At 42.6% G+C, this 27,875-nt stretch overlaps 1 protein-coding gene across 1 annotated transcript in view; it reads left to right on the top strand.

The window, feature by feature from the left end:
* The window catches only part of LOC147736906 (uncharacterized), a 46,254-nt gene extending 30,081 nt beyond the window's left edge, over positions 1 to 16,173 (top strand). Inside the window, exon 2 of the mRNA XM_086953569.1 lies at positions 12,046 to 16,173. Within this exon, the coding sequence (XP_086809695.1) occupies positions 12,663 to 13,928 (1,266 nt within the window). The 5' untranslated portion in view covers positions 12,046 to 12,662 and the 3' untranslated portion in view covers positions 13,929 to 16,173. The remainder of the gene's footprint in view (positions 1 to 12,045) is intronic.
* Positions 16,174 to 27,875: the final 11,702 nt, after the last annotated feature.

The raw sequence follows: 27,875 nt of genomic DNA, 5'->3' as shown, positions 1-27,875 counted from the left end.
ACAGTCATTCATTGCATTTACGACTGTGTATACGGAAGAAAATGGCAGAATCTATAACACCTTGCGGAAACATTGGCATCTCCTGACGGCTATTCCCAGCCTCAAGGGACTTCTGCCGGCCAAACCTAGAGTGACATACAAGCGAGGTAACAACCTGAGAAATAGCCTTTGTCCCAGTTACGTAACAAGAGAGAAAAAAACGGTCTGGTTACATAACAAGTTGCAAGGATTCTATACTTGTAGAGGTTGCAACATGTGTGACTTGGGCAGGGACAAAACCAAAGAGTTCTGCTTTAACACCACACGAGTACATCGGATCAATCATTTTATAAACTGCAATACTGGATATATAGTTTACATTCTAGGTTGCCCATGTGGCAAAATTTATGTGGGTAGTACCAAACGGGCATTGAAGGTCCGAATACAGGAACATGTCAGAGCCCATAAAAATGTGGCCTTAAAGTACCCTTTGACGTACCATATGCACGACAAACATAGTCCACAGGATACCATATGGTTTATGGGGATAGACCATGTCCCGGTTCATCCTAGGGGTGGAGACAGACTCTTGGCTTTAAGGAAAAGGGAAGCAACCTGGATTTGCAGATTAAAAGCAGTGGAACTTGGTCACAACGTTGATGATGAGATGCACTACTTTTTGACCTAATGCCTGTAGACACTGTTAAGTACCTCGTTATGCAATTGTGAAGCACCTTCCTAAGAATGTACCATTCACAATTTGATTCAGTAGGCTGCGGTTAGAATACTCAATTTTGAAGACAGTTCAAATTAGATGTTGTTTGGATGAAATGTCATTATTACAGGAAACGCATATAGATATGTGACATACATTACATGCCAAATTGTAAAAGGAAAGCAAGATTTTTTCTTTTTTCTTATACTCCATTTCTTTATTAGTACCTAGATATGCACATTTCACTCTTCTTTTTTCACTCTCATAATACATCTCAATCCCAGTTAGTTCTCTCTCACCTACATATTACATTGAAGCTCAGAAGAAGTACCCCATTCTCCATGGACAGACTTGAACTCACCACGACATCTGGACAAGCCCTTGAAAGGCAGCTCAATGTATCATTCAATACATTTAAGTTTGGAGCTAATATCCCTTATCTCTCTTTTCTCATATCATTGATAAACCTGCATTCACCTACATTGGGGTGAATCCATGCAAGAAAGTTATTGTTATATTATTATGGAAACTGTCTTTTTAGACATTTGTCCCTTCTCGCCCATTGCGCAAAAAATATATTGAATCTGGATACTATAAGAGTCTACGTTTCCCGACACCATTCCAAGATGGCGGCCACATAACTCCATTATAAGTTAGAATGTGACGATCATTTAAGTCCTTTACTCATTTTTCACTAAAATAGCTGCAGTATTCCGACTTTACGATCCCTTATTGTAATCACTCAGGGGCTTTTCTCTTCACGTCCATTGCGCAATAAATATATTCTATTTTGATCCTACATGAGTCCACGTCTCCCGACACCATTCCAATATGGCGGCCATATAACTCGATTATAAGATAGAATGAGACGATCAATAAAGTCGTTTACTCATTCTTCACTTAAATAGCTTCATTATCCCGGCTTTACGGTTCTTTATTGTAGTTACTTAGGGGCTTGTCCTTCGTTGGTCCTAAATTAGACATTGCGTTATCTGAACCCATAAGGTACAGGGTTTCGAATGGCGGCGGCATATATTACAAGATGGCGATCGCTTTTCACTTTGAACCGGTTCGTTACACCCGGTTAATCACTTAGCACTTTCACACGTGTTTTCACTTTTTCACTTCAATAGGGTATAAAAACAATCAGAACGTTCATCCGTTTCCCACCAGGCTCTATACGAACTGGTCAAGACGGGAAGGGGACCGCGTACGTTTTGGGAACATCCCATGTTTGGCGGTAAGTAATTATGCTAATGTAGCCGGTGTACCTGGGAGTTTTGATCCCCTAGTCCGGGTGGGCATTGCACACAAATATTCTTTTTTCCCAGGCTTAGTGTTGTGTGCACGTTATACGGGGGGCGGACATCGATATTTTAAGTCCTACCTTCAAACCCTGATTAAGTAAGGATATACATTCAGCTTAGTTGAACACTGGGGACAGGTGAGGCTTTTTAGTCTGGACGTGTAGTGCACACATAGCCTTCTTTTTAACCTCGTCCCAGCATTCTGGTCACGATCTTCTCTAACCCCGTTACCATCATGTTCACGACAAACGGGGGATGGACATTAGTAAATGAAGCCCTACTTTTTAAACAACGATCAGACGAGTAAATACATTTAGAGTCCCCGGTATAGCTACACTCTGGACTTTCCCTAGTATAGGGTCCAGCTGGGAAAGTACTAATGGGACCCATCATCAGACTACTCTGCTTGTCTTCCCCCCCTTACCTTGGACGGCTTTGACAAACTTGCGTTGCAAGTCAAATCTGGATCTCCATCCGATTCAGTAAGGCCTGCCCTCTTCCGAGATCAGGCTTTTATGGGACGTCCAGCTGTATGTTCCCTCGTCAACCTTTCCTTGGAAACGGGAGTTGTTCCAGCTAAGTGGAAGCAAGCCGTGGTGTCCCCAATTATCAAAAAGCCCACCCTGGACCCGTCCAAGCCTGAAAGTTATCGCCCCATTTCGTTGCTACCCTGGCCAGCCAAGATCACTGAGGCCCATGTCAATCTGGCCCTGTCCGAACATCTGGTACGGACCAATGCCCTTGACCCCACACAAAACGGATTCCGTGCTGGGCACAGTACGGAAACCGCGTTACTTGTGATGGTGGAACATCTCCTGGCAAGGTTGCATGCTGGTCAAACGGCGGCGCTTATTTTGTTAGACCTTAGCGCCGCCTTTGACACGGTAGACCACAGCATCCTCCTGCATCAGCTTGAGGAGACTGGCATTGGCGGTCAGGCGCTGCAATGGTTCCGCTCCTTTTTAGATGACCGCTCCTTCTGTGTTGCCATCCCTCCCTTCAAGTCCAATTACCAACCGCTGGCCATGGGGGTTCCGCAAGGGTCCTCGCTGAGTCCCACGTTGTTCAACCTTTACGTGAGACCGCTGGCTGATGTCGCTAGGCAGTGGGGCCTAACTTTGGTCTCATATGCCGACGACACACAGCTGGCGGTTACTCTCAGCGGGGATGCGGTGATTGAGGCCCCCAGGTTTCAGTCTGGACTGAAGGCGGTGGCTAGCTGGCTGACAGGCAATTGCCTTCAGCTAAATGCCACTAAAACGGAGGTGATGGTCGTCGGTAAGGGAGTGGAGCTGTGGGGTGACCAATGGTGGCCCTCAGAGCTGGGACCTACTCCGATCCCGGTATCGGAGGTGAAAAACCTGGGGGTATGGCTGGATGCGGGCCTCTCCTTTGTAGGGCATACTAAAAAAACTGCGGCCTGTTGTTTTGGACTCCTAAGGGGCTTGAGACCTGTTCTCAAGTTCTTTGACGCCCCAACCAGGCAGCTGGTGATCCAGGCTACTATCATCTCTCGCCTGGACTATGCCAGCTCTCTCCTGGCTGGGGCTAACCAGGCCGAGCTAACCCGCTTGCAACGAGTTCAGAATGCTGCGGCGAGGGCGATTGTTGGCCTGCCCAGGTTTAGCTCGGTGGCAGGTGTCCTTCGCTCCCTACATTGGCTTCCTGTTAGGAAGCGCATCCTCTTTAAGGTTCTCTGTCTTGCCTTCAAGATCTTGAGAGGTATTGGCCCGGAAATCTTATCGAGCTGTCTTTCCTTTTATGTCCCCACCCGCAGCCTCCGTTCCCAGGGTTTGGCCCTTGCGGTGGTCCCCAGATTTAGGCTCAGTCGCATGGGAGGCCGCTCGTTCAGGGTAATGGCCGCATCAGCTTGGAACTCCCTGCCTGTTGAAATCCGCCTGATGGAGGACCTCTTGACCTTCCGGAGGGCTATAAAAACCTTCTTGTTTTAGCTGTTATGTTTTTATTCTCTTGTTGTGTTACGCTCTACCTTGTCTCTGCGCCGGGACGCTCCTTGGCTGGAGTATCTGTGCGCATAATAAATTATCGTAACATAACATAACATAACATAGGTGAGGTGGTTAAGTTGGTAATATAATCATAGTACGCCCATATTTGGGATGCGTTTTCTGTTGTTTGATGCCTGACATGTGGAAGTTAGATATTCGAGCCCCGAGATTAGACTCAATTCTCTTCATATCTGCTCTGCAACTTGTTTGATATCAATATAAATTTCTCTTTTCATCTAGAGTCGGCCGCTGTATTCGAACCACTACGTACCATTTTATAACATAAAATAAAAAAGAAATTGCGGATTGGAGCCACTGAATAAAGGGCTAAGGTAATATGTGGTTAAAAATTGTTCTCTCCTTTCGATTCGACACGGCCACGTTCGGCAATACACAGGGATAACGTGACTCTCATTTCTCCTCGTCTTTTACATTCCAGCACTATCCTTGACTCGCCGCAATCCTTGCACGAACTGGCTTCTTTGGATGCTTCATCATAAAACGCGCATCCGCATGTAAGTGCAATGTTTACATTCCTCTTACCATATGATTATGGCCTACAGATGATATTGGGGCTCCCCCTAGTGGTGCAACACATTCGTTTTAGGATTACAGATATTGCATGTAGAATTTTTCTGCCACCAGACCCATTCAATTATTTTGTGATTGAATAAAATGTTGGACTGATAACATCAACCGCCTCCCCTTCAACGTAGATGCCATGTACAACACGGTTAATAGTTACTGTATTCATAATACTGCCTTATATATTTTTTTAAATAGCTTACAATCAACTAATGGATGCTAGTCCCACGGAATTTGGGTCCCCTTACTAACCGTAACAGAATAACGTCCTGTAAGTATGCTTGACCATTACCACTGCACGCACCCACTTAGTTATAATTGGCCCTGCTTTCATTATTCCTTCTTTTGTTTTCACTTCTGTTAGATATATTAAACCGAACGACATACTTGATGGTTTCGAATTAGTGATCCTGAGACTCTATACGACCTGGTCATCCTTTTGCTACCTTGCTTCTTTAATAATATATCTTCGCGTCCAAGGAGCCTCAACGACTAACTTTGGTAGGTCTCCACTCAGCGGTATCAATATCTCAGGACACATTTACTCACCTTTGTTATCTATCCTTAATTCCTTGAGTTAGATTTCACTAATCACTATATCTGCTACAGTTTCTTTGTTATAATTTTCTTAGGGTTCTTGCTTTCTTTAGGAGATGTTTTGTAACTCCAGTAGGCATGTTGCCTGTATTTAATTGATATTCATACCGAATTGTTAAGCAAATATTTGGTAGTTATGATCTGTGTTCATTCATTGTTTGGGATTGTGATATTATCTTTCCAAGTTTATAATGCATAGGATATATTGGTCTACTTGCCTAGAATCCTACAGTATCCACATGATGAATTACATGATGGCAACAATAAGGACATGTTAAATGTATATAATTATGTTAGGGGTTTTCTCTTTGCTATTTTTAACAATTTCTCTAACCTGATGTTCTATATGCTCCTAGTACCTTGCAGAAAATATGTCCAAGACATATTCACACTGACATGCGCTTGTTTTTAATCATGTAATAATTTGTAGCTCGGCTGAGTTTACAAACACTTTACAATTTTAATGATGTGTTTATATGTATTTTGTCTTGTTGTAATACAGCCCTGAAGAAGTCCCCGCAGGGACGAAACGCGTCGGCTGTGTCCTTTAACATTTGGAGTGAATAAAGAAATATCTTTTTTTGAGAACATTTTTTTTGTTTCATATGCAATTTTTGATTATATCTTGTGTGCAAACTAGAAGACCTTAGTTTACACATGTCTTTGTTGTGGTGCACCTTTGCTTAAAATTACAATTTGTATCTCAAGTTCTATATAGAACTGCCATTGTGATGGTGGGTGGTTGTCAGTGTGCACACTACTCCCTTTGTGGTATTTAGAGGGAAAATATTAATTTGGCTATTGTGGTCAGGTGCTCCGTTAAGAAAGGTTCCACCATCCGACTTGCTTCTTTGTTCTATATGCAAATCAGTCTGTTCCTGGCCCAGTGCATCATGGGAACAGGGCAGACTAAACTACCAAGCCAATTCTTCACCAGAAAGGAGACAAGCTACCGGGGACCGGTTTCTGGCATTTCAGCCGTCTTCGGCCCGGCTTGCTTGAATCCTGATGGTGCAGTGAGAAAGGGACTCATGTCTGAGTATACCCTGCCACACCTACAGTGGCCAAAAATGATTCAGAAAAGGGGGTGGTGATGAACAGAGTGTCTGAATTAAGCAGACCACTCTTACCCAGTCCAAAGATCAGGGCTTGATCCATCACCGTTATTTATCTCACTGCACCAACCCAGCTCAGAACCTGGCTATATGCAAATCAGTCTGTCCCTGGCCCAGTGCATCATGGGAACAGGGCAGACTAAACTACCAAGCCAATTCATCACCAGAAAGGAGACAAGCTACCGGGGACCGGTTTCTGGCATTTCAGCCGTCTTCGGCCCGGCTTGCTTGAATCCTGATGGTGCAGTGAGAAAGGGACTCATGTCTGAGTATACCCTGCCACACCTATAGTGGCCAAAAACGATTCAGAAAAGGGGGTGGTGATGAACAGAGTGTCTGACTTAAGCAGACCACTCTTACCCAGTCCAAAGATCAGGGCTTGATCCATCACCATTATTTATCTCACTGCACCAACCCAGCTCAGAACCTGGCTATATGCAAATCAGTCTGTCCCTGGCCCAGTGCATCATGGGAACAGGGCAGACTAAACTACCAAGCCAATTCTTCACCAGAAAGGAGACAAGCTACCGGGGACCGGTTTCTGGCATTTCAGCCGTCTTCGGCCCGGCTTGCTTGAATCCTGATGGTGCAGTGAGAAAGGGACTCATGTCTGAGTATACCATGCCACACCTATAGTGGCCAAAAACGATTCAGAAAAGGGGGTGGTGATGAACAGAGTGTCTGAATTAAGCAGACCACTCTTACCCAGTCCAAAGATCAGGGCTTGATCCATCACCGTTATTTATCTCACTGCACCAACCCAGCTCAGAACCTGGCTATATGCAAATCAGTCTGTCCCTGGCCCAGTGCATCATGGGAACAGGGCACCCCTGGCACCCTTCAAATCGCAATCTTATTTGCGATTAGCAAATTGCTAATCGCAAATAAGGAATACTCCCCATTCATTCCTATGGGCCTTTTGGCCCATAGGAATGAATGGGGAGTTTTTCCTTATTTGCGATTAGCAATTTGCTAATCGCAAATAAGGAATCAGTAGGAATCGCAATAAATTTTGCTAATCCTACATGAATCCCGTTTTGCGAGTCCTTAATAGCAAATCGCTATAATTCGCTATTAGGGCCTCGCAAAACGGGAGATTGATGAATCAGGCTGTATATCACTTAGGGACTCCTGCGACCAAATCGCTGACGGTACTGGTGAGAAGGGTGATGTAGGGTCTATTGCTAAATCCCACTCAGCCAGAAAACTATTAACCCATTTCTCTTCTGTCATTTCTGTACAAGGATGAGGAAAAACATGTAAACAATCTCCTAACCAAAATAATAGAACAATATAAAATATTAGATTGTTCCCAAAATGGATTTAGATCATACAGCACCGAAACTGCTCTTTTAACAGTTACTGAATCCCTTTGCAGTACTTCAGATGCTGGCAAATCCCAGGCTCTGATACTCCTAGATTTAAGCGTGGCCTTCGACACTGTCTCACATGCAATAATATTAACTCGTCTCACTGACCTGGGGGTACAGGGCAAAGGTCTAGCCTGGTTTTCCTTCTTTTTAAGGGAGTGGTCTTTTAAAGTTATACCCCCCCTCATCACAAAAAGGATTGGCTCCTGGCATCCCTCGGGGTTTGGAGTTCAGTCCTACCGTTTTTAATATTCCCATCAGACCTCTGGCGGAGGTAGTGAAATATTTTGGAATATCTCACTAGTGTTGTATGCTGATGACACTCAGCTAATTATTTCCCTGACTGGCTTTTATCAATCTAAAAAATGTGTTTGCCAAATGGATGCACGACAACTGTTTAAAACTTAACCAAGGAGTACCCAGCCTAGCTACCTGGATGCAATTTTACATGATCCCTCTGGAACATTACACTCCACCAATCTAAACCTGTCCCACATCCCTCATCACAGCAGAGCCAGATGGGAGGTTTCTCCTTCCATGTCTTTACCTCCGACCCGATGGAATTCTATGTCTCCTAACCTTGGAAAGATTCAATATCACTTACTGTTCCCGAAACGGTGGAGGACCCAGCTCTTCTCCATTTTAGCGCCGAGACACCCAAGGGTAATTGTTCGCGCTTTATAAGTGTCAGTAAATAAATAAATAAAATAAATCTGGGCTGACTATTTCAACTCTCTGCTGCTGTGTTTCTTAGGATCCTTTTATGTCCCTTGATGATATTGTCTGACACCTGGACCCTCACCTTCCCCTCAGGGAAGGCAGCCTTCAGGTGTTGTGCTTTCTAAGGTTCTGCTCCCCTCTTGTAAAGGGTCAAAGTGGTAACACCCTTGCTGCAAGTGCCTTTATCAGCCGCAGTATTAAGATGCAGTGCACACCAATTCCCAGCCCAGTGAAAGCCTGAAACAGACCCAAAAAAGAGCATGCACCTACATGTTCGCCTCCTCTTTTTGTACCTCATGAGTATCTACCTGTGCACTTCCTCCGTTTTTATGTCCCGGGCAAGCTTCTCTAAAGAATCTTTTGATCCTTCTACTGCCAACCATGGCATTTGTCTATCAGATCATTACTTGATGTCTGCTGTGTTCATCAAGTCACTACGCTGCTTTAGCTGTGAAGGAACCCTGCAGAGCGAGCACACAGACATAAGGGAGTATGGAAGGTGATGAAAAGGGAGTAAGGTGAAGCTGATTTTAAGAAATTCCCAACTGTGTAAATGCTGCACTCACCTGAAAGCAATGGTTATCTTGTCCCACTCTGCCAGTGCTCCATCCCCCACCTAGCACCAAACGGAAGACATTCAATCAATCAATCAATCAGAGTACTTGTAGAGCTTGCTACTTACTCGTGAGGGTCTCAAGGCGCTGAGGGGAGGGGGTGCTGCAACTGCTAGAAGAGCCAGGCCTTGAGGAGTCTTCTGAAGGCGAGTAGGTCTTGGGTCTGCCATAGGTGGGTAGGGAGTGTGTTCCAGGTCTTGGCGGCGAGGTAGGAGAAGGATCTGCCGCCGAAGGTCATTCGTTGGATGCGGGGGACAGCGACGAGGGCGAGGCTGGCGGAGCAGAGCTGGCAGGTGGGGGTGTAGGAGCCGAGTCTGCTGTTGAGGTAGGCTGGTCTAGCATTGTGGAGTGCCCTGTGTACGTGGGTGAGGAGCTTGAAGGTGATCCTCTTGTTGACAGGGAGCCAGTGTAGGTCTCTCAGGTGGGGGGTGATGTGGCTGCGGCGGGGGACGTTGACGATTAGTCGGGCGGAGGCGTTTTGCATGCGTTGTAGTCGTTGTAGGTGTTTGGCTGTGATTCCTGCGTAGAGTGCGTTGCCGTAGTCCAGTCTGCTGCTGCTGAGGGTCTGTGTCACTGTTCTTCTTGTTTCGGTCGGGATCCACCTCTAGATCCTGCGGAGCATGTGGAGGGTGTTGTAGCAGGAGGAGGAGACGGCATTGATCTGCGTAGCCATGGAGAGAGAGGAAACGAGGATGAATCCTAGGTTGCGTGCATGGTTGGTGGGTGTTGGTGCTGTTCCCAGTGTGGTTGGACACCAGGAGTCTAACTGGCTGAGGGGGTGGGACCTAGGATGAGTACCTCCATCTTGTCCGAGTTCAACTTCAGGCGGTTGCTCCTCATCCAGCCGGAGACGGCCTTCATTCCCTTGGGAAGTTGGTTTTGGCGGTGTGTGGGTCCTTGGTGAGGGAGAGGATGAGCTGGGTGTCGTCGGCATAGGAGATGATGTTGAGGTCGTGCTGGCGGGCCACTTGTGCGAGGGGGGCCATGTAGATGTTGAAAAGCTTTGGGCTGAGTGATCAGCCCTGGGGGACGCAGCAGATGATGTCGGTGTCTTCGGATCGGAAGGGTGGGAGGCGGACGATCTGGGTTCTGCCGGGAGGAAGGACGTGGTCTAGTCAAGGGCCTTCTCTTGGATTCCGGCTTCTTGGAGGCGTGTCTTTAGAGTGCAATGGCAGACCGTGTCGGAAGCGGCCGACAGGTCCAGGAGCATGAGGGCTGATGTTTCGCCAGATAAGTCAGATACCATGGTAAGGTAGAAAAAAACAAAAAGCAGACACTTCTTGGCAGCAGAGATATCGCAGGTATATTACTGGTTGTGATGGAATCTCTATAATAAATGCTGAAATCTTCCAACAAATGCTTGAACCATCCCTAGGAATGTGGCAAAGATAACTTCATAAACAGAAAAGTAAAGACAGGAGTTGGAACTTAAGCTGCTCCAGTGTAAACTGGAAAGTACTGTCAAGAAGAGTGTGAATGGAGCTACATTTGTCATATACTTCCTGAAGCGTTATTTTTATTATATACTTCCTGGAGCGTTACCAATATTATACACTTCCTGGAGTTTTAGCTTTATTATATACTTCCTGGAGCGTTGCCTTTATTATATACTTCCTGGAGCGTTACCTTTAGTATATACTTCCTAGAGCGTTACCTTTATTATATACTTCCTGGAGCGTTACATTTATTATATACTTCCTGGAGCGTTACATTTATTATATACTTTCTAGAGCGTTACCTTTATTATATACTTCTTATATACTTCCTGAAGTGTTACTTTTATTATATACTTCATGAAGAGTTTCTTTGTCATGTAGTCTTGAAAGGGTTGCTGCTGTTATACGATTCCTGAACCTGAAGTGACAGCAACACATTCTGATCCATCTCTTATTACACAACCCCTTCTTGTTTAAATGAAATCTTAACACACAAAATGATGGACGGAATGTTGCACAATGGCAAAACATTCACCCCAGTCACAGATCTGGGTTTAATCCATCATTATTTTACTCACCAAGCCACCCCAGTTCAGACATGGCCATATGCAAATCAGTCTTGACCCTGTGCCTTATGAGAACAGTCCAGCCCGAACTGCCAAGCCATGTCTTTCCTGGACGGGAATCAAGCATCCTCGGACCGGTTTCTGGCTTCAGCCGTCTTCAGCCAGCATAGCTTGAATCCAGTGGCTTAGTGAGCAAGGGACCCACGTCTGGGCATACCCTTCCCACATAGGGTGAACAGCAAAACATACAAAATGATGGACGGAATGTTGCACAATGGCAAAACATTCGGTCCTAGGATGCTTGATTCCGGTCCAGGGAAGACATGGCTTGACAGTTCGGGCTGGACTGTTCCCTGATCTGTGACTGGGGTGAATGTTTTGCCATTGCGCAACATTCCGTCCATCATCTTGTTTGTTTTGCTGTTCACCCTATGTGGGAAGGGTATGCCCAGACGTGGGTCCAGTGATCACTAAGCCACTGGAGTCAAGCTATCCTGGCCGAAGATGGCTGATAGCCAGAAATCGGTCCTAGGATGCTTGATTCCGGTCCAGGGAAGACATGGATTGGCAGTTCGGGCTGGACTGTTCCCATGAGGCACAGGGTCAAGACTGATTTGCATATGGCCATGTCTGAACTGGGGTGGCTTGGTGAGCAAAATAACGATGGATTAAACCCAGATCTGTGACTGGGGGTGAATGTTTTGCCATTGTGCAACATTCCGTCCATCATCTTGTGTTTTTTTTTTTTTAAATGAAATCTTAGCCATGTGCGTCTTTGTAAAGCTGTACCTCTAGCAAGTGCGCACTCCATGTGTGCTCTTTCTGTGCTAAGTTACTGTGTGAACACCGTAAAATCACCACTTTTCTGAATTAAGTAAAACATTTAGTTAGATATCTGTCTATAGTGAAATATCTCTTGGTAACTTTCATAAATGGTAATGACCAGATGTCTTTTGCAACTAGTTAAATATTGTGTATTCACATTCTCTTACATTTCCATTTAGTGATTTTAAATCTCATTACATCCAATAGGAAACCAGCCTTGAATGCACAAATGATCGTGAATAATGACAGTAATAATGCAAATATGAAAACAAGTGGTTGGAAAAAAAGAGGTCCAATATTTAGGAAAAGATCTGCATAGAGACTGATGAACTTGAACATAAACTGATACATCCTGGAAGAGGCACTCCAGAGCAATTCAGTGGATATAAGAGTCTGTGAGCTATGCACCTCCACGCAACAGGACTAAGAAATGACCTCTAGAGAATTAAGGCAACAACACCGACAAACAACTTCCAGTATAAACAGGCATCCACCACCAGCTTTGATCATGCGCTCGGGATGAGGTAGATACAGAATTGCTCTGCTTCCTGTAATGATGGCAGACCACCATTCAGCACGCTAGGTGTATTGTAAACTCTTTCTGGCCAATCCACAGGAGCAAGAGAAAAGCACAATGGAGTTGAGCCAGACAACTGAAGGGTAAAGGAAGAGAGGGTCTTTGATCTACAACAGACTGTCCCAATTTGCTTCGACCAGAATGAAGACTGATCTTCACTCATAAACATGCAAAACCCTTCTGCAATCTAAAGACATAACCACCTACAGAGAAGCTTTACTTGCCACAATTATAATATATATAGTTGATGAGTCTTGTATTCCATTCTGAAATCTTAAATCAACAATCCAAAATACCACACACATACAGGGAATGTGAGAATAACACATGTGCTTTATCAACCTTGTTAGCTCCTCAGGAAATGCAGTATTGGGATGCAGACACATATAAACCCGACCCAGAGACACTACCCAAGAAAGAAGAAGAATACACAAGCAGCAAAAGCTTTAGTTTGTCATCACTACTAAAGAGCCATCAGCAAACACACACAGGAGAAGCAACGGGCAATTGCAATGAATGTGTGAAGAACTTTAGTCAGTTAGCACTACTAAAAGATCATCAGCGGACACACATGGGGGAAAAACCATACCATTGCAATGAATGTCTGAAGAGCTTCAGCCAATTATCAAATCTTAAAAGCCATCAGCGAACACACACAGCAGAAAAAACATACCATTGCAATGAATGTGTGAAGGCATTCAGTCAGTTATCAATTCTTCAAAGACATCAGCAAACACACACCGGAGAAAAATCGTACCATTGCACTGAATGTGTGAAGGGCTTCAGTCAGTTATCACAACTCCAAGTTCATCAGCGAACACACACTGGGGAAAAACCATACCATTGCACTGAATGTGTGAAGAGCTTCAGTCATTTATCAAATTTCCGAAGACATCAGCGAACACATACTGGGGAAAAACCGTACCATTGCACTGAATGTGTAAAGGGCTACAGTCATTTATCACAACTCCAAGTTCATCAGCGAACACACACTGGGGAAAAACCATACCATTGCACTGAATGTGTGAAGAGCTTCAGTCAGTTATCAAATTTCCAAAGACATCAGCGAACACATACTGGGGAAAAACCATACCATTGCAGTGAATGTGTAAAAACCTTCAGTCGGTTATCACAACTCCAAAGTCATCAGCGAACACACACTGGGGAAAAACCATACCATTGCAATGAATGTGGAAGTAGTTTTAGTGATTCCTCAACTCTCAGAAATCATCAGCGAACACACACAGGAGAAAAACCATACCATTGCAATGAATGTCTGAAGAGATTCAGTCAGTTATCAATTCTTCAAGTTCATCAGCGAACACACACAGGGGAAAAGCCATTACATTGCTGTGAATGTGTGAAGAGCTTCAGTCGGTTATCACAACTCCAAATACATCAGCGAACACACACTGGGGAAAAACCGTACCATTGCACTGAATGTGTGAAGAGCTTCAGTGTGTTATCAAATCTTCGAAGACATCAACAAACACACTCAGGAGAAAAACCATAGCATTGCAGGGAATGTGTGAAGAGCTGCAGTTGGTTATTGGACAAACAAAAATATAAACAAACGCACACTGGGAAAAAACCATACCATTGCAATGAACGTGGAAGTAGTTTTAGTGATTCCTCAAATCTCAGGAGTCATCAGTGAATACACAAAGGGGAAAAGCCATTCCAGTGCAGTGAATGTGTAAAGAGCTGTAGTGGGACATCAGACCTACAAAAACATATTCAAACACACACTGGGGAAAAACCATACCATTGCAATGAATGTGGAGGTAGTTTTAGTGAATCAAATCTCAGAAGTCATCAGCGAACACAGACAGGGGAAAAGCCATTACAGTGCCATGAATATATGAAGAGCATTAGTCTGTTTTCAATTCTGCAGAGACATCAGCGAACACACACAGGGGAAAACCATCTGATTGCAATGAATTTGGAAATAGTTTTAGTTGTTCCTCAAAATTAAGGAATAATCAGCGACACGCACTGGGGGAAAAACGTTCAAGTGCAGTGAGTGTTTTAAGTGCTTTAGTCAATTATCAGAAATACAAAGACATCAACGAACACACACAGGTGATAAACCCCTACCACGGCAGTGAATGAGGAAGTCATTTTAATGCCCCTTCAACATTAAGAAATCTCCAGAGAACCCACTTAGGGGGAAATGCCATTCAAGTGCACTACACAAACACAAACAGCAGAGAAAACATACCATTGTAGTGGATTTGGAAGTTTTGTCGGAAGAATTTTAAGCTAACTACAGAGATTAGTTTAACAAGCACAGACTGGAGAACATTTCTAGCTGATTTTGGTGTTTGGTTACTTTGTGCAATAACTGGTTCAATGACAGCTGCTAGAGAACAACATCCAAAGGCACAAGAAGTCAAAGTAGGAAATTGTGACCTGTAACTCTGAGAGTTAATGCTTGCAGCACACAACATTTACCTCCGAAGCACTGACTTGGGAGACACGATGCTCATTTCACTCATCACATGCATCTGTTAATGCACCCACCATAGTGGAACTTCCCCAGACGTGTCCAATATCAAGCTGGACTCCTGGGAAAAATTGCTGGCTCACCACTGACTAAATAATTCACAGCTAGATTAATTTTATATGAATATATTTTAGACCTTTCTTACTTACAGAGAATCAACCAACCAACTACTAACTGGTGAAAGGACAGAATCTGTGCATGATGGCGAAAGTATTGATCAGAGAGAGAGCTGGCGAAAAGTTTAGTTCTTAATATGTTTCTGAAAGGTTGACAGTTAAGCAAAGAATCTTGAGCAATAAAGAATTCCAGCTCTTACAGTCCAGAACTATCGACTCCCTACTTTACATTTCTTGAAACTTGTCACTGGAAAAAAAATTGGATTTAAATGTAAAAGAACACAAAAGATACAGATTTTTGATATAAATGATATTCAGGTTTGTTTTTAGAAGTAAAAAGAAACTCTTGTTTTATAAACTGCCGGTGAATGAATGGGCATAAAAAGTATGTGCTGCCTCGTGAGCAAACAGTGAAACTTTGTGATGCAGTTGGGACGTCCTCCGAGCACAAATAAGATGGATCGTAGCATTCTTAATCATCTGTAAGGTGCTTTTATGTTGCTGTAGCTGTCAAATAAACAGTGTTCTCATAGCCCAACCTTGCTTGAAAGAAGGAGTTCACCGATATAATATGCACATCAGAAGAAAGGATACATCTTCAGTAGCCAAAGATAGTAGAAACTAATGCTTTCCACCAAGTTCATTATCACAAATTGTTGAGTCTAGGATGTTCTTCCTGCTGCAGACCATCATCACCACATTACCACTCAGCCAGTCAGGAACAGGAACAAGACTGCTCTTCAGCACACCCATCCTTATACATAACACACTACAGGGGTTAACTCCAGGGCCAAATTCACTTTACTTTCACGTTAACAGCAACAAGTTCTGAACTGAACAAGTGGTTTGCATGGCCATTATTGGCATAAGAAATTTGAAACCCAATGCTTTAAAAATCTGTATTAATGATACATAACCAAACATCCAAACTCCACCTATGTATGGACATCCAAAAGCCTTTAAAAACCACACTACCGGGATCAAACTCAATTTACTTTAACATTAACATGAACAAAATTATGATAGATCAAGAACAATCATGAGGCTATGAAATGTACACAATGATGACTAGATTGTACATATTAATATGAAATGTATGTTTTTAGATTTGTAATAAAACAACACTTTTGTTTGAATTCATGGTAGATCTTAAATGTTATTTATTCCCTAAACTATAAAGATAGTGTGTGATGTCAGCAAGGAGTCTAGTTTATTTGGCAATAGAGGGGTCAAATCTCAATAGCATGACTGCTTTCAGCAGGGAGTCTGGCACAGGTGCAATAATTGGGGTCTATTCTCGCCACTATGCCTTCTCTCAGAGTGCAGGTTGTGGATTTTGCTTGAGATGGTACTACCTCTCCTTCTGTGTTAATGAAGAGAGAAGTGCTACCTGTAATACTGAGATCTGGATTGACTCCTGTTTTGGGAACATAATTCAGTCGTTTCTACCCAATTCATACCCAATTTGTTTAGGAAGCCAAAAAATATGTCTGTTTCCTGGCACTACTCTTGTTAATAATCCATAAAAATACCACAGAATGTTGATTACGCGAAAGCAGCGTGCCACACAAGGGATTTAAACATGAATTTCTCAAATACAAAATGTACTTTTTTATTTTTTTAAGGTTCTTATATGGCGCTGTTTTATTTAATAATGTCTGATGGGATTTCTTCGAGAGCCCTTTCTCCTTCGAAAGAAGTTTTCCATCGACAGACCCAGGGGGAATTCCTATGAAAGGCTGACAATCTGTACAACTATAAACAGGGCTGGTGGGAGGACCAGTGGTTTGGCTGGTATAATGCTTTGTTGAATTTTTTATAAAGTGCCTTGTCCACCACACCCTGAATCTAGCCCTTCTATCTTTAGTGATTTTTCTATTTTGTGTTACATTTGAAGACTGTCCCTTACCTTTATAGTTTGACAGGTGGTCCATGGTCTGCCAGAGGAGCAGGCGTAACAACTTCCACTACCCCGTTGGACTACTGTCCACCATATTTAGTGATCTCCACCAACCTGGCTATCCCTTTGCCTTCAGAGTAGCAACAGGAGCTCTTCTAAAAGCACCTAAAGTTTGCTGAGAAGCTGCCATGTTTCAGACGCGTGCCCATCAGACTTTTTTCTTTTACTCCTAAAGTGAGAGTTTGCTTTTGCTTTTTTTAAAACATAAATAATGTACTTGATACACTGAGAGCTTTCTACAAGGGAGTTTGGGTCCTTTCTTCCTAGTTTGAAACAGCCAGTCTTTATATAATGTTCCTGAAGAGAAGCAAGTAGTTCAGAATGATGGTCTGATGTACGTACACCAACCGCCCCAGGTATGTCGGTCATTGTTGTTAGGGTTCCTGAGGTTCTGAACTCTGTTCAAACAGAGGGGAATAGTGATAGATTCTTCTCATCAACTTCCAAAATTCTCCAATTTATTTTTATAATCCATTCTTCCTTAGAGACCTTGATTGGAAGTTTGCAACATTGTGTCAGGTTTTGTGCAACACCAGTGTGCCGTTCTCCAAGGCTGTAATGTTGCATAAAAGGTTGCATAAAAGCAGTGTGCCACCCTCCGAGGCTGTGCTGTTGAATCAGATTATATGTAGAAGTAGTGCGCAGCCTTCTTTGGCTGCATAAAGTCGTATGTAAAACCATTGTGTCTCTATACGCTTGCTGACGACTGCGGCATCATAGTGTCCACCTTCTACTTGGGCTCTATGTTCCCTCTAAGCTGCGTGCCTGTGCGGCCACGCGCAATGTCATTGTCACCACGCAGGGGGCCTTAAGGGGCGTGCAAAACAAAGGAATCTCCTGCTGACAGGAGAAGCGCTCTTGGCTTGCTAATGAATGTAGACAAAGGGTGATATTTTTCTTTCTGACTCTCGATTTGAACAAGCCTTGAACAGGTGCGACTCGCCAGCCCCACTAACACCATTCTCAGGAGAAAAAATAGTAACAAACTGTTTTTGAAACTTCAATAGCAGATACCAAATTTACACACCCTGCAATAATAAAAATAAGGAACATATTTGTGCGAGTACCACAGTTTTTATATTAAAGGCACAAGATGTTTTATGTACATGCTTGTATTTAAAATATGTTACTAATGGAAAAGCTCCGGAGTGAGATGTTCAACTTAATTTAATTTGGGAGGTAGAGAAATACCAAGCTGGAAAAAAATAAGCGCGGTTCATAATTACTGCCATAAAATAATCTTCATCTCATACATGCTGTTCTCCACCTTTAGGAGTGACATTTCCCTTCTTACATTTTTAAAGTAAATTGAATAAACCAACTTTGTCGAACAATTTAAGATATTGCATTCTTCTTTGTGTGCACTTTTGAAAGCTGCTCTCCCGTTCTTCTACACACATATGTGATTTCTCCAAATTGCTCCTAATAGTTACAGTTCCTGTCAGGCAGGCAGCAGGAGTTACTACCAGCACTTCGTAAACACCAATCACATAAACCGAATACTCAAAAGACAGTAAGCACTACCAGGATTGCTGAATGGGAGCAGAAGTAAATCTAAGCTGTTATTAAAAATAAGACCCCTAAGGAAAATAAAGTGACCAGAGTATGTGTACCACTGAGTTGGGTACTGTGCATTTGTAATACAGCACCAAAAAACCCTTGGATGAGTGTGTTTTTCACAAATACATGTGTGAGTCCCTATCTGGTACACATTTTCTCCCAACATTGACATAAAAACTGATGTGCTCTGAATCTACATTCTGCCCATTCCTTCTTCCTGCTCATTTCTCTGCGTCTCCCACTTAACGGAGGATACCATGCTTGATGCAGACAGCACCACATTATGCCCTAGGGCATCTGGGTTGCAGAGCTAAGTTTGTCTAGGATTGGGATTCTGCACTGGACTAAAGTGACAATGTGCATAAGTCATGATGTAAGGGGGAAGAATTCCAATTAGATCAAAAGTCAAAAAGTGAGAAGAGGATGGGCTAGCACCAGCTTGACAAATTCAGAGGGTTGCCAGAAAGGAGGTCCTAGAATTGCTTTATACCAAAGCAAATGATAGCCAAATCTGCAACACTACTCCGAGAAGCCACATTAGTAATCCAAAGCACCTATTTCTTTACAGTACAATTTAGAATTAAAGAAAAAAAGATAAGGAACACCAGTGTTAATAAAACGAGCGGTCAGTCCAGTTGATTGACTTACGTTTTACTGTTGTAAATCTTTCAGTGCAAATTGTAGTAAGGTGCTATGACCACAAAGAGGAACAGAGGCTCACCGCCTAGCCTGCTCTCTTCGAATGAATTCAAGCAATCTTTCAAGCAGTGCATGAATTGTAATCACAAATGCATGACAACTGTTGTGGGGAAATTCTTAAACTGCTGAGCTGGGAAGATACTTTTATTCGTCTGTACAGCAGTCTCTCTCAATAAATACAGTTTCAATCCAGTTATTTTTCTGTCTACTGCTGTCTTTCCGGGTAACCAAATATGAGCAGCGTTTTCTTCTTTCCACAACTGTGTCCCATAATTACAGCTATCAGATCTTGTTTCCTCTGTTTCACTGCTACTTTCCTGGCACTTTTTCTTCTCTTGCTTTCTTGTTTTCTTTATGCAACAGCCTTCATTCCCCTATCACTGCAGTCTACTGACAGTTTTACACCCACGGCAGGCTCTTCTCTTCTTTGAACAAGAAAAATAAGGGGGAGGTAGACCTGAAAACCTGAGATACCGGGTGAAGAACCTAGCCAAAGGTGGAAGAGATGCTCACTCAATGTGAGTCAGAAAATCAGCAGGAAAGAAAACATTCTTTCTTGAGTCCCCTCACTCACCAGGGTTTCCCCTTGGTGACATGCCTCATCATAGGGGCCATCTCAGTCCTCTACGAACTTAGGTGTGCTGCAACTTGCAGAATTACGTAGGAGCACTTCAGTGAAGACTATGGGGTCCATTAGGATGGCGGGCGGGCTTTGCCCCCCGCCACCCTAACGGAGAAGTGGACCGTCCACTAACAGTGTGGGGGTCCCGACAATGGCATTAGGATGCGCCCGCCACACAGGCGGGCGCATCCTGTATGTTTACAATTGCGGCGGGAGGAGCAGGAATCTCCGACCGCCGCAAAGGTAAAAGTGCACTTTTACTCGTCAACGCGCAACATGACAGGCACCGCGCGGTGCCTGCCATGTTGCACTCTGAAATGCGGGGGGTACTGCACCCCCCAAGCCACAGACTCCCAGGGGGCCTGCAAGGGGCCCCCGCAGGTTGTCTCCGCATGCCTTTCCGTGGCGGCACACCGCCACGGTCCCCTCCGCCATCCTAATATGGCGGAGGGGAGTTGGGCTGATGATGTCGGGCGGACTTCCTCCGCCAGGCTGGCGGCAGCCACCACCAGCCTGGCGGTGGAAATCTGCCCGACATCGTAATGGACCCCTATGTGTGGTGCAAAAGTGTAGTGGAGTGGACAGAGGCGAGTTAAAAATACCTGGCTAGTGGGGGAAATAATGTTATTCTTGCTCCTAGTTGGTATGTCTAAAAAGGGGTAAGATACTGGAAAAACCTAGCTTAAATGGGTTAGGAATCCCTAGTATACGTCAACATGTTTCGAGTATTCCCCAGAGCTCTTCGTCAGGAATACACAGGGACCAGCCCTGTGTACGCCACTCCTAAATGACCTACGTACAGGTAATCAAAGGACATTAAAAATGAAAGTGCGCTGCAACTAATAAGTATGCGTTAATACATACGATCAGGCATTGTCATGTAGTATGCATAAGGTAGCAAAATTGTGCCCCATGGTCTTGGGGGCATGAGGGTTCTCGTGTTCCTAATTTTGGCAGGAGTTCTCCTCACGGTATGTCACCTGGTTGGTTCCCCTCCGGTGTGAAGGGGAACCAACTAGGTGACATACCCGAGATCCTTTTTGTTTATTGCAGACTGCAGAGCCACCTGGGATCCTATCTATTATCAGCTTGTGGCTGTCACTATTGTAGCTAATATTAAACTACCTAGCGTCTTCATGTAAGTCTTACAGAATGGTGAACACACGTAGATTGACTATTGTATACACCACACTTTGTTGATTGGAAAACCTGTGGGGGAGCATCCCGTAATTTGACTATTAAAAATGGAATAAGGATAAGTAACAACTCCAACCCTCAACATCTCTAAATAAAATGGAAGTAAAACTAGCAGGGAAAAATCAGCTGCTAATATCTCCAATGGTACGTATATTTGGGAACCACTTACAATCAAAAGAATGGCTGCCCTATATATTTCAATTAGTGGCTCATAAGGAGTCCATGGATTTCAATTCCGCAATTTTGAGCTCACTGCATTTCAAGGCCGCACCACATCATAAACGAAACAAGAGATAGAAAAATACAAATTTTTCTTTTTTTTTTCAGAATATACTTTTTTCTTTTTCACAATTGTGTCATAAAATATCATTTCACATGACAGTAGTTCAATCATAAAAACAGCCCCACATCACCCTCAAATCTTTCATTCAGACACAACAGAAAAACTCCTCTAACATATCCTCATGCAACCATCCATTACATTCAGTTTATAAAGTGATACATCATCCATACATATATCCAAGTTATACACTGACGATGTCCTGTAGTGTCTTCTCAGCAGAGCGCCGGAGACCAAAGATGATAATATCAGGACTGGAAGTTGAAGCGCGCGTTTCGGTGCCAGGCCCAGTCTACGGCCACACCTTCATCAGGGCACATACATGATGGGAGATGGGGGTGGGGGACAGACAATATCACAAGGCAGCCAATCTCACACCTGGAAAACAGGATATACGATGTAATAAAGATCCTTCAAGGTTACTAGAAGGCGGCTATTCGTGGGAGCAGAGCACCAATAATGAGTTACACTGACAGCGAGTCTCCAAATTCACGTTGATTCAAGGGGCTTCTGTTCAGCAGAAAACAGGTATAGCAGGTCTTTAATTAGAGTTCCGAGGTGAGACAATTCTCAAAGCAATAGATTTTTAAAAGCACGGATAGCAGTCCGGAAGCAAGCCGTCAAGGCGGCAAGTAGGATTGACGGCTCCGAGGTGGGTCCGTCCGAGCCCCGGGGGAAATCTGATTAGATAGTTCGATAACTTGTAAGCTCTGTCACTAATAAGCAGAAACTCTTGTCTCAGTGTTCCCGTGATTTCTCCGCCGCACGTTCTGTCGGTAATGGATCCGTTACGTATATTTGGGAAACCAAAGAAACTCCAAATAAGTTTGACTTCATAAAGGACCTAATGAGAGCCATGTTAACTATACAACCAGATTCATGTAAGCTGCAAACCCCAATTAAACCGCTGAGTGAGGCAAGAATAACAAGATCAAATCGAGGATTAGGTGCACCTGACCAATATGAAGTGGATCAAATACCTACAATAAAGGAAGAATCGGCCAATCAATGGGGGCAAATAACTGATTTGAAACTGTTACCGGTCCCCTTAACCTCACATTTGCAGCCCGGGGACTTAAGTTCATCTGAATTATTGTCTGGAGTTGCTCAACAGTTATTGTCATCTTCCAATTGAAGCATCAGTAAAAATAAAAAATGTAAACTCTGGAGTGGAACCTATGCCCTTAACTCAAACAAACCAGGTATATCAATGTAGCCCCATTATAGGAGTTGATCCGCATAAAACAATTGGAACCAATAACTTATCACAATCTCTTCAAATAAATACTAATATAATTTTGAATGATATGAAACAAAAAAGGAGACTGGAGAGTCCTAAGCAGGGTAATGGAAATCAAGATAATATGCACGAATATATTTTGAAATCAGACAATCTGCAGTGTTGGAGAACACCCTACCAAAATAATGATCATAACAGCAGGTCGCAACATGCACAGTTAACTAGAAAAGAGGAAGAACAACTAAGCCCCTTTTGTGAGAATATTAAACACCAGAAACACTACCCTCTGGAAATTGGGACTCCGTGGCAACCTTCTTTTTAAAACTTCGCAACTGATGTTAGAGGCATTAAAGTACCAATCGAATAAAATGGAGGTGGAAATTGATCTTAAAACAACAGAGAGCGAGGAATAAGGTTAAAAACTGTATAATTTCTTTATCTCCTCTAAAAGTAGTAATAGGAAATAGATTACAGAATTTAATCGAAGATATTAAAGCAACTCAGAACCAGCCCGATAAAGTTACAGAAGTAAGAAACCACTTTTCACTTTTTTTCAAAAAAAAATGCCTGAAGATAACATCTTAGACTTAAGTAACGCCATTAATGATCTAACAGACTGACCTAAAATATAAAAACTTGAAGAACAATACCAAATTGTCAAGTTAGAAGTTGAGGGAAATAAAATGATGGCAAAACTGGAATTATTGCATAAAGGAAAGAATAGAGCTAATATTAAGGGTACTATGACTGATCAAGATCATTTGGGAGCACCGGAAAAAAAATGGAAATTCGAGGTACCGCAGAATCAGGTTATTGATGGAAGCAAGAATCATTAGACGTTGGAAAGTTTAATTAAGAGTCAACAACCAACCATACTGTCACTGGGTCACGAACCCATCAGGATCCTTCCCCGTGACAGACTTCTCGTCTTCCCTGCAGGAATGGTCCGGGCCCTTTAAGGGAAGTCTGGAGTCCCTTGACAGCGAGTCCGCCCCTCTGACGTCAGTGGAGAACAGCCTATCCCCAAACGAGTATGTCAAAGAAAAGGAGGACCCGGAAGACGCCGGGGTGCTGTGGTGCCGTGAAGATCGCAAGCCGCGCAGAAGAAGCAGACAGGAAGAAGGTGTGGAGGACGCCGACCCGGACCTGAGAAGCATTGGACCCGGAGCAGAGCCAGACGTCCACGAACCATCGGAGCAGGAGAGAGAAACCTCGACGCGGGAGAAGCCAGGAGGCCACCGGTCCCATGCACTGCCCAGCCACGCTCAGGAAGACGCGTGGCTCAAGCAGGTATGGGGTGGTTACCGTACTCTTCTTAACTTTGGAAAAGGGGGAACCGGGAAGCGGAGGCTCCAGGACACACAATTGCTTTGTGCACTTTCACCCCACGTTGGGCTTAATCCATCTGTAGTTCTGTTGGTGACGGGGGTTCGCTCTCACATCCGATAGCTACCCTCACTCCCTTTTCCCACATATTTGTTTAGAAACCAGGCAGTGAAGTAATTGCTGCGTTTCTCTTTTGTTTTTTTGCATATACCGGGCATATCGAGAGGACCGGCCAAGACGACCTCCCGAAGAAACCAAAGCAGGAAGTCATAGCCAGTACCTGGGACTGTATGCAAGAGTTTGGACTGTAGAACTCTCTCTTTCAACCGAATAAAACTTTTTTGCAAAGACCCATTTAGTGGCTCCTTCCCTCCTTGTATACCCATAAGGTTACACATACTAAGGACTTGGGACCAAATGTTAGAAAACCAAACCGGAAAATCCCAAGACCTGGTATTGACTAATTTTCCTAGTCTGAAAAACAAATTTGGTACAAATCAAGAACTCGAAAGTAAAAACGAGATACATAAATGAAGGATATAATTAATTTTTAAACCAAAATACCAGTCCATGGGCAAGCATGATATCTTGAACCGGGGTAATATCCTTTAACTTTGTAAGGTAATTCCCTCGTTTGAAGGAATTAGAAGTTAAGATATAGAAGCAATTGAATGTTTACCCAATAAAGTCGATAAACAAGAGCTGGCATTGGTAACCTGGAATTCTACTGGCTTAGTAGACCTAATTCTACATGTATATATTGTCTTTTTTTACATGGGGAATAAAAATCACAAGGCCACTTCAACCCTCCTATCCAAGCCCATTTATTTCCCCCCCAAAATTAGTGGGTCAATGTAAAGGGTCAGACAACAAGCAGGTATATTCAATACTGAAAAATCCTATTGGTAAAACTATTGGCCAAGGTTCTATATTCACTACGGAAAATAAAAGAGAAGTAGTGGAGGAACTACAATTTGGGTGGCTGACAGCAGACCTACATGGAGCAAACAAAGATTGACAAAATCAACCTAACGGTGTCCAGGAAGCGGTATCTAATTGAAGAGAAAGGCTAGATATATGCTAATCGAATATAAAAGGTATACAATCAGAGTCTCAAAATAAGCATCTGACTACAACATCGTGCAATTTTAAAATTGTTCTTCTCCAGGAGACCTGGGCCTCCTATCCTTTTAAATTAGAAGGCCTTATGGTATATTACAAACCTGCTAAGAAAGTAAATAAATATGGTACGGCCTGCGGGGTATGGCAACCTTTATTTCAATAGAATTGAAAGTGAGTTAGTAGTTCTAAATATTTGTAACTGTCTAATAGTAAAGTTAAAAACAGGACAAAATCGCTTTTATTAATAAACATATATATTCAACCTGATCCTAATTTGAGGAAAACATTGGCTAGTAATTTAAGGGCTATATTACAACAGCAATTGAATAAAGATATGCAACCTGAGATTATTATTTCAAGTGACTACAATATGAATTTGCTGTGGTCATATATTAGAGATGAATTAATACAACAACGGGATTATCTATGGTTGATCCCTAACCATCCACCAATTAAAGACTCTAAGGGACCAAAAGGGGTAATTGGAGAGAACTTATTAAAAGATCTGTAATTATTGGGTCTAAGGATTCTAAATGGACGATTCCCAAACGATTCACCCCCTGCATGGCCTTACCATTCATTTGGTAATAAATCAGGGATCGATTATTCAGTAGTATCCCTCAATCTATTTTAGAAGATGTAATCTTTACGGATTGCAGAAGCAAATGGAAGTGACCATAGTCAACATATAATTGAGCTAAAACTAAACTGTGTACGACATGAAAATTATGTGATTCTTCAAGGTGACATAACTACAATAAATTAGAAGAGATGGTTAAACATTGTTTTGAAAATGTCACTCTCCTTGCAATTGAAAAGTGGACCCTTTTTACAAAAACTTAATGACAAACTACACTCAAAAAGAAAGCAACAAGATAACAAGTCTCAGATACTCGTAAAACTTTCCTTTGAAGGCCGTCTACTAAAAAGTGAGCATAATAGAATATCAAGAATGGTAAAGAAGTGGCCAGGCAATCAAGATTATGGTGGTTAATTAAAGAAAATGTAATATACTTGTGAGCAAACTAATTTGGGAAAAGAAATCACAAGTAAATGAGGCCCTTTGGGCAAAAGCCCTATATACTAGCAAAAAGAACAATAGAAGAAAATTTGGAAAATTGATTAACAACTTGAATAGAGGTAGTAGGACAACAACATCCTCTATATTAACTTAATCTGGTTGGGTTAAGTTTTTACAACTTCATTTGAATTACAATCCAGATATGGAGTTCAACCCAGGTCCAGATAATACAATATGAGTGACGGATAATAAGGAACATGAGTTGCATAAAACTGAAGACCAAGTATGTAAGCTTATCTGTTAACAGAGATTTGATGGAGCCCCTGGTCCCAATGGATCTCAGCAGCACTCTATAAAGAAAATGCGCCTATCTGGGCAGGTTACCCAACAAGTGTTTTCAACGCAGCATTGCAAACGTCGATCATTCCGGAATTACCTGTCTATAAAAGCGTAAAGTGGGAAAAAGCAACAAACTATCGATTAATAACGTTGCAAGATACGAAAGCCAAACTCTTTGCAGGAATCCTCCTGTCAGAATGAACAGAATGGGCAACGAAAATGCAGATAATTCCACCAAATCAACCGGGGTTCATGCAAGGACAAGGTACAACAACCAATATTTTAATACTTGCAATCCTAATTGAAAAATAAAAAATCAGGAAACAACCGCTATACTTATGTTTCGAGGATTTTAAATCCGCTTTTGACTGTAATTCAGCTAATTCGCTGGCAAAAATGAGAGAAACAAGGTATTCGCCCGGGCCTCTTAAAAGCAATTCAATTACTATATAAAGAGACCAGGACTAGGGTTTGATTAGTTAAAGTCACAGAATTATCTAAAAATTGAAACATCTCCGGGTTTAAAACAAGGGTGCGTACTTGCACCCTATCTAATTTATTTTTATCTGATTTAAAAGAAGTGTTAGATTACAAGATTGCTCATCCAGCTGAATTGCCAGATAGACAAATTTCAAATCTGTTATATGCCGATGACTTTATTTTATTAAGTCAAACAAAAATAAGATCACAACGTCTAATAAACAAAATATCAAAATACTGAATGGAGAACAGGATGGTAATAAATGAAGTTAAAATGAAAGTAATGGAAGTTAATAACAAGGCATTGAAATGCAATAAATATAAATGGTATTTACAAAACTGACAATTAGAACAAGTGAAAACCTATAAATACCCGGGTTCTTGTTTGACGATAAGGGCTCATTTTATCTACATAAAGCAGAGTTGATAAAGAGAATTAACTCCCTAATAATGGCATTTCGTACATTTCAGAGTTCCTTGGTGGGGTCTTGTTATCGCCCACTGTTAAAAGTAATAAATGCAAAAATGTTGCCCAGTCTCCCTTACTGCAGTGAAGCACTCTGCGGCAAGGACCCTAGAGCTTTAAATAATGCTATTACCAAAGTTTTTACATTTTTGTTTCAGCTCCCCACCAATGCATCACCTGCACAAATAAGATTGGAATTTGGCATATCCAACCAGCAAATTGCAAGGATGGGTCAATATCAATTCAAAAAAGCTTTATTCGACTCCGCTAGTGATAAAAGCATTACAGATAAAAGAATTTAAAAAACCATATTATAAAAGTAAAATTTGGTTAAGACATTATTACAAACGTGCAATTAAAACCACATAGTGTAAACAGAGTTAAGAGACAATATTCAAAAACAACAATCAAGAGGAAATCTAAAACACCTTGACGATCATGGAATACCCCCCAATAGCTACTTTGA

The sequence above is a fragment of the Lissotriton vulgaris genome, chromosome 1_2 (assembly GCF_964263255.1).
Source record: "Lissotriton vulgaris chromosome 1_2, aLisVul1.2, whole genome shotgun sequence".
Taxonomy (NCBI): domain Eukaryota; kingdom Metazoa; phylum Chordata; class Amphibia; order Caudata; family Salamandridae; genus Lissotriton; species Lissotriton vulgaris.
The sequence above is the reverse complement of the archived record's forward strand: the minus strand, read 5'-3'. Positions and strand labels throughout refer to the sequence as shown.